A 6965-nucleotide genomic window follows, 5' to 3' on the forward strand; every position below is an offset into this window, starting at 1 on the left:
TTACCCCTGGTGTTCAGCTGGGGTTTCTTGATTCTGATGCAAGGGCTGCCCCGTTACACAAGTTCTGGGTCTCTTTGGTGGGGACAAGAAGAAAAACCTGTGATTTGAAAGCAAGGATAAACCACAGGTCTGAGGTTCATGTAGGGTCATGAAGAGGCAGGTGACATCTGGAAACAGCAGTGAGCGGGTTCATGCACCCGCCTGCTAATTCTGTCTCCTCCCGAGTTACGTCTGTCTCTTTTCCTCCCACCAGCTGTGTGTATTGTGCTCGGTCTTCTTGGCTACCATAATGAGATGTCTTTTCTTCCTCAGAAAAGGCAAAGGCAGGGGTATGATTTGTGGTTTTCACTGTGGACACCGGACTGCTATTAGCAGAAAGACCGTCACCCCATGGCCCGCCTTCACAGCAACCTCATCCCTTCCTAGCTAACGGATTCCACATGAACACTCACAGACTGGGGGCTAAAGGGACAGATTTGGGGACCAGTTTGTTGTAAGGAATTCAGTGGCGCCACAGCAGGACCCCGCGGGGTGGCTGCCCAGGAGAACGAGAACACCTGAAGTGTGACCTCATGGCCCCGGCACTGCTCGGAGAGGGACAGAACCATCTTTCTAGAACTGTCTCCCCTCGGTCACATCCCCACAGGCAAGGGAGGAGGCCCAGGCTTTCCCCTTCATTCACTTGAGAAGACATGGTTTCTGTCGTGGGGCAGGAGCACTCTCTCTCTGGACTCCCAGTTAGTCCTTCTGGGCCACTGGGTTGCCTTTTCCAGGTGCGGGAGCTGGCGGGGGTGACAGAGAACCCCCTCTGACTGCCTGAGGCTCTCCTCACATCTGCTGAATCCTGAGATGCGTTTTAGTGGCCTGGGGCGTGGCGGGGTCCATGGAGGTGCCCCGAGCAGAGCCCCTCAAGAAGGAAGAACTTGCAGGGCAGCCAGCGGGGCCCCGCTGTGCCCCGGCCCAGAGAACTTCATGTTTATCCTTTCTCAGGAAGCACCCAGCTCCCTGGCTGGGAGGGAGGAGAGGGCGGGGTGACCAACAGGGAAACTGCTTTCCAGCTTTGCGCCGGGAGGGTAGGGTGAGCACGGCTGAGAAGGGAGGCGAAGTCAGGCTGACGCTGAGATACCCAAGATGTCCCTGGCGGGGGCCACCCTAAGTCCCTCACCTCGAGCAGCAGCTGGTGGGCAAGGTGGTGTCAGGTGGTGTGTCCGAGGGACCGCCCATCTGCTCACACAGCAGAACTTATGTGCCCCCATCCCAGGCGTGTGTCCCCTGCTGTAGATGAGGCAGGCAGGATGATGCCAAGAGAAGGGTGGTGATCCCTCAGGCGTTTGAGAACGTCTGCAGCTTCTCCATTCACCCAGTCTGGAGTTAGAATTGTTTGTGTGATGAGCCAGCCAGAGGTCAGAGTTCCAGATACCTCACAGACCCCAAGGCGAGTTGCCCACCGTCTGGCTGTACTCTGTTGAGTGGAGTGAAATACCATTGCCGTGTGCAGACACAGCGTACCCAGCGTGGAGGATTCAGTCGTCACAGCAGCGGGCAGGAAGCAGGAACCTGCCCCCATCCCCACCGCATTCCCCCAAGGGAGGCCTCAGGAGCTGGGCCCTCTTCTCCAGGTGTTGGGACTCAGGGCTGAGTCCTGTGACTGACTGCAGTTTGAAATACCCTCTCCTGGATCCCATTTACTCTGAGGGAGGCTTGGCCGAGACACTGATGGGAATCCTCCAGGGGCCGGGAGGCTTTGGGGGCCTTGGTGTGGCCCCCAGAATGTGGGGTCGGGGAGAAGGCTGCCTGTTCTTACGCCCGCACAGAAAATTCTGTTCCCCTCTTCTCCCCAGCGGGTGGAGCTGGCCGCTCTGCAGTCAGCTCCTCAGCCAGCGCCCCAGGGCTGAAGGGGCCTCTGAGGACATCTCGGGGCTACCAGCAGACAGTCCTCTTCCCACTCCCTTTTCACTGATTCCTCCTTTATCTCGGAGGGAGGCCGCCCTGGCTGAAGGCTGAGTGAGGGGCATGACGGTAGAGAGCGTCTTGGCGCCCTGCTGTGCAGTCACAGTCAACCCGCTGCCTGCGGCCTGCCCCAGGGATCTGGGGCCCCCAGAGTCACACAGCCCTGAGTGGAAACTATTCCTCAGGGCAGCTCTCCTTGGCTTTCTTATCCTCTGAATCATGCATTTTTCTGCCCATATTTGGTGGTGATTTGGTTGCTGGGCAGACATCCAGGGCGAACTCGCAGCCTGGCTCTGCATACAGGCGTGTGCTCCTTCCTGCCCCCTCAGAGTTTGAAGGGCCCAGGGAGAGCATCGGGGATGGATGCTGGGCTGCCGGGGAAGGGAGCTAAAGCTGTTTTTCCTTTCAGTCCCCAAGAGAAGAATTCTTTCTTAGATGCTTTTGTAGTTGGAGGATGTTTTTGCCGTTGCTTTGAGAAGACTTCCCCTCCTAACTTCCCCCTTTCCTGGGAATTTCCTCCCCTAAGTCGAAAGCCTCCACCGTTCACTAGCAACCCTCCCTTCTCCTTCCTCCCCCGAGAAGAGAAATAAACAAGAAAACAGTGGCGCCTGCCAGGGTTCCTTGCGCTGAGCTGGTGGCTACTCACAAGCTTCCCTTGGAGGCCCGCTGTGGGCCCTGCCAGGAAGGGGGTGTTGGGGGGCTCTTTCGTCGTTAGGGGCTCAGGCCGGCTGAGCGTTTCTTGCACATGGCCCTCTGCAGAGAGTTTTGCATAAACACACTCCCCGCTGAGCAGGACGGAGCAGGAACCGAAGCCAGACCAGCGCACTGGTGTGCACTCTTGCCGAGGGCAGGCCCTGGGCGTCACGAGTGGGAGGTTGTGTTAGGATTAGGGTTGTGTGTGCCATGAGCAGGCCAAGGTCTGGACTTTGTGGGCGGCAGGAGACTCGGGGAGCTTAGGGTTGGGTCATCTTTCTGGCCCAACTGTGGAGTCCCAAAAGGTTTCTGTGGAATGATGACTCTCCTCTTCTCTTTCTCCAGGGTGGAATTCCAGAATAAATTCTACAGCGGGACGGGTTTCAAGTTCCTACCCTTCTCCTTCGAGCACATCCGAGAAGGGAAGCTTGACGAATAAGCCCCTCAGGGGGGCTGTGCGCCCTCTGCCCTCCCCGCTCCCTCCACGGTGATTAGCTGTGCTCCGCTTGCCGTTGGTTGTGATCCCTGGGTATCAGGGCATCTGAGTCATCCCTGCCACCCTTCCCCCAGCCACCTGTGAGTCATTTAGATAGACCCAGCCCTTCCTGGGTCCCCCGCCACCTCCAGCTTTGTGTGTTGTAGTGCAGTGATTTTTCTGGAGAGAAGCGGGCCCGAGCGGTCACTCAAACCCAGTCCCACTGGGCACCCTCCTTGCCCTTCCAGCCTCTGTCCAGCCCTTCCTCTGCCCCCTGGTGGTGAAGCAGTTTGTGCATTTACACAGGAGCCCAGAGCGCTTGGAGGGAGCGCCTTCGCTGTCCGCACCCAGACTTTGAGCCCCTGCTCCTGCCACTCTCCTTCCTGGTTGGGGATGGGGTGCTCTTGAACACTCCCCACTCTTGGATTAGCAGGGGTGGGTCCAGGAAGGTGGTGTTTCTGTCCTCTGCCCACCCCCTCTGGTCTTCAGTGTGCTCGTTAATCAGGAATTCAGCTGGACCCAACTGTGCCAGCGTGCGTGCTTCTCCCTGGCAGCCCCAAGGGCCCCTGGATACCCTGCCCCACCTTCCTGACCCCCACCCTGAACTCACACCCTTTCCTCCTCCTTCCCAGAATGCCCCTTTAGCACCCAGCATAACATACACAGCAGGGTGGACCCAAAGCAGAGGTCCTGGCTGGCTCCTCTGGTGGCTGCTTCTCAGGCCATGTGTGGGCCACAAGCACGCCCTCGGGGCAGAGGGTCCAAGTCCATGCTCTTTCCTGGTGCAGACCCGGAGACCTTTCCCCACCCCCAATCACGAGTCTTGAGTGCGCAACGTCAGGGCTGGTTCTGCCTGCAGACCTGCCTTGCTCTGCCCACCGGCGCCCCTCCCCACTTGCACACCGACCCCAAGTGGAGCAGGTGGGTCCTGGGCAGGGAAAGTCAATGTCATTCACCATTTGCTGATTGGAGGCAGCTGGCAGGGCCGCCAGTGCGTGCAGCTGTGAGAGCTGCGTGGCCCTGCCCTGTCAGGGCTGGTGGGGAGCGCCCCCAAAGGGCCACCGCCCCTGTCGCCCCCACGCCAGGACGTGGATCTTGGGGCCTTTTAATCATGCGTTGGCACAGCAGCCCTGGCTGCCTCAGCTAAATCGATCCCCGTGCCTTCAGTGGGCGAGAGGACCCCCTCAATTGGTCGGCCCCTTCCCACCCCACCCCTACGCCCTGCTCGTCTGGGAGCTGCTTAGCGCTGCTCACTGGACTCTCCCAGGCTGGGCTGCCCGCCCCAGCTTCACCGCGCAGTAGCCAGTGTGACCCGACCCAGCCCTTGTGCAGAGCCCCCTTCCGTCAGGTCCCTGTGGTTTACATGATGATCTTTGCTCTGTTTACGGCAGGGGTTTGAAGCAGAGTTCTTTACCAGGAACCCTGCCCAAGGCCCTTCTGTTCAGACATTCCCGTGGGGAATAAAGTGTGTTTGACTCTGTCAGGGAGGCTGCTTGTCTGCGTGCCTACAGCCCCTAGCCCCTGCGTCACTCAAGGCTCAGCCCTCCTGAGCCCACCTAGTATCCTTACACCTGCCACTTCCCTCTGCCAGCATTTCTGCTTTTTCCTCTGATCAAAGACCGCAGTTGCAGTGGCCCTGGCCAGGCAGTTAGTTTGTGAAATTCTCACCTTATCTCAGGTTTCCCAAGGGCCTTCCCACTCCCTGAGCCCCACTCCCTGAGCCAAGGCAGCTTTTCAGACACTACCCATGTGGGGGAGGGGACTTGGGGACCCATGGGGACCCATCTCCGTCCCGCTTTCTGCACCACACACGCAAACAGCCAGGGGAAGCAGGGACCTGGACGTCTGCCCACCCTCCTCTCCCTCTTCTGTGAGCGTGCTCTCCAAGGCTCAGCAGCCTGGCTATTTTGAGCCCTGATTGCCTTTGGCCTTGGTGTAGGCGGAGGCTCAGAGTAGGGTTGGTTCCTGAGGGCAGCTGGAAAATTCGAGGTGCTGAGGCAGGCAGCCCAAGAGCTCAACGGGCTGTCCTGGCAGGCGGGGTGGGCCAGGGCGGGCGCCTTCCCCCTCCTCACTGCCATGTAAGGTGACCACATTCTTTCTCAGCCCTCCCTCTCCATTCCTCCCTCTTGGGGCCTCCAGGGCAGGGGCTGCCCAGGAATGTTAACAGCAGGCTACCAACTGCTGCTCCAGGAGGGGCAGGAACACCCTGTTCATTCCATGCTCCTCAAACCCTCTCCTCCCTGACAGGCCACCTTCCCTGGAGCAGCCCTGGGTACAACACCCAGCATCCACTCCTCAAAACGTTGAGGGTGGACATTCAGGTAAATGAGCCCTTTTAACCTCTTCTCTGTTACTGACTCAGATAGATAACTAGGAATCAATGGACTAGAATTGAGAGTTCAGAAACAAACCCTAACATGTATAGTCGACTGATTTTCCACACAGGGGCCAAGATAATTCACTGGGGAAAAAACAGTCTTCAACAGATGGTGTTAGTACAACCGGGTACCCACATGGAAACAAACAAATTTGGACTGCTACCCGCTATATACAAAAATTAACTCAAAATGGATCATAGACCTAAACGTAAGAGAAGTCTTAGAGGAAATCATAGGAGTACATCTTCCTGACCCTGGGTTAGGCAGTGGTTTTTAGATATGATGTCAGAAGCATGAGTGATAAAAAAAGAAGATAAAAGATAAGTTGGGTTTTAGCAAAATTAAAAACTTTTGTGCTTCGAAGGACAGGATCAAGACACCCCTCACACTGGAAGAAAATATTTGCAAAGCATGTATCTAATAAGGAACTTGTATCTGGAATATATACAGAACTTTTACAACTCAGTAATAAAGACAAATACCTCAATTTTTAAAAGGACAAAGGATTTGAACAGGCATTTCTCCAAAGAAAACACGAATAGCCAGTAAGTCCATGAAAGGGTATGCAGCATCATTAGTCATCAGGAAAACGCCAAAATCAAAACCACGAGGAGACACCACATCACACCCACTAAGAAGGGAATAATTTTAAAAAGACAGTTACAAGTGTAGGGACTTCCCTGGTGGCGCAGTGGTTAAGAATCCACCTGCCAATGCAGAGGACATGGGTTTGAGCCCTGGTCCGGGAAGATCCCACATGCCGCGGAGCAACTAAGCCCGTGCGCCACAACTACTGAGCCTGCCCTCTAGAGCCCACGAGGCACAACTACTGAGCCCGTGTGCCACAGCTACTGAAGCCCACACACCTAGAGCCCGTGCTCCACAACAAGAGAAGCCACCACAATGAGAAGCCCACGCACCACAACCCGTGCACAGCAACGAAGACCCAACGCAGCCAAAGATAAATTTAAAAAAAAAAAAAAAATTACAAGTGTTGACAAGGATGTGGAGAAACTGGAACCCCCATCCACTGCTGGTGGGAATGTAAAACGGTGCAGCAGCTTTGGAAAGCAGCCTGGCAGTTTCTCAAAATGTTAAACGTAGGATTAACTTAGGACCCAGCAATTTGCCTTCTAGATATCTACTCAAGAAAAATGAAAAAATGTGCACACAAACTTGTGCACAAGTGTTCGTAGTGGTATTATTCATAATAGCCCTAAATGGAAACAACCCAAACGTTTATCAGCTGATGAGGGGGTAAACAAAAGGCAGTATATCCATACCATGGGTATTATTCTACAATAAAAAGGAATGACGCACTGATACACGCTGCAACAAGGATGGACCTCAGACACAAGGCCACATAATGCATAATTCCATTTATGTGAAATGTCTAGAATGGGCATATCTGTAGAGACAGAAAGCAGATGGGTGGTGGCCTAGGACCAGCTGCTGGATGGGGTTGGGGG

General features: G+C 55.6%; 1 protein-coding gene across 4 annotated transcripts in view; it reads left to right on the forward strand.

Annotated features, from left to right (window-relative positions):
- ATP6V0A1 (ATPase H+ transporting V0 subunit a1) overlaps positions 1-4598 on the forward strand; it is a 61473-nt gene extending 56875 nt beyond the window's left edge. For all 4 annotated transcript variants that reach the window (XM_029212530.1, XM_029212529.1, XM_029212532.1 and 1 more), the window contains one exon: positions 2989-4598. In XM_029212530.1, the coding sequence (XP_029068363.1) occupies positions 2989-3082 (94 nt within the window). In that variant the 3' untranslated portion in view covers positions 3083-4598. The remainder of the gene's footprint in view (positions 1-2988) is intronic.
- Positions 4599-6965: the final 2367 nt, after the last annotated feature.

Source organism: Monodon monoceros, unplaced genomic scaffold (genome assembly GCF_005190385.1).
Source record: "Monodon monoceros isolate NGI ecotype Baffin Bay Population unplaced genomic scaffold, NGI_Narwhal_1 Super_Scaffold_9, whole genome shotgun sequence".
Lineage (NCBI taxonomy): Eukaryota > Metazoa > Chordata > Mammalia > Artiodactyla > Monodontidae > Monodon > Monodon monoceros.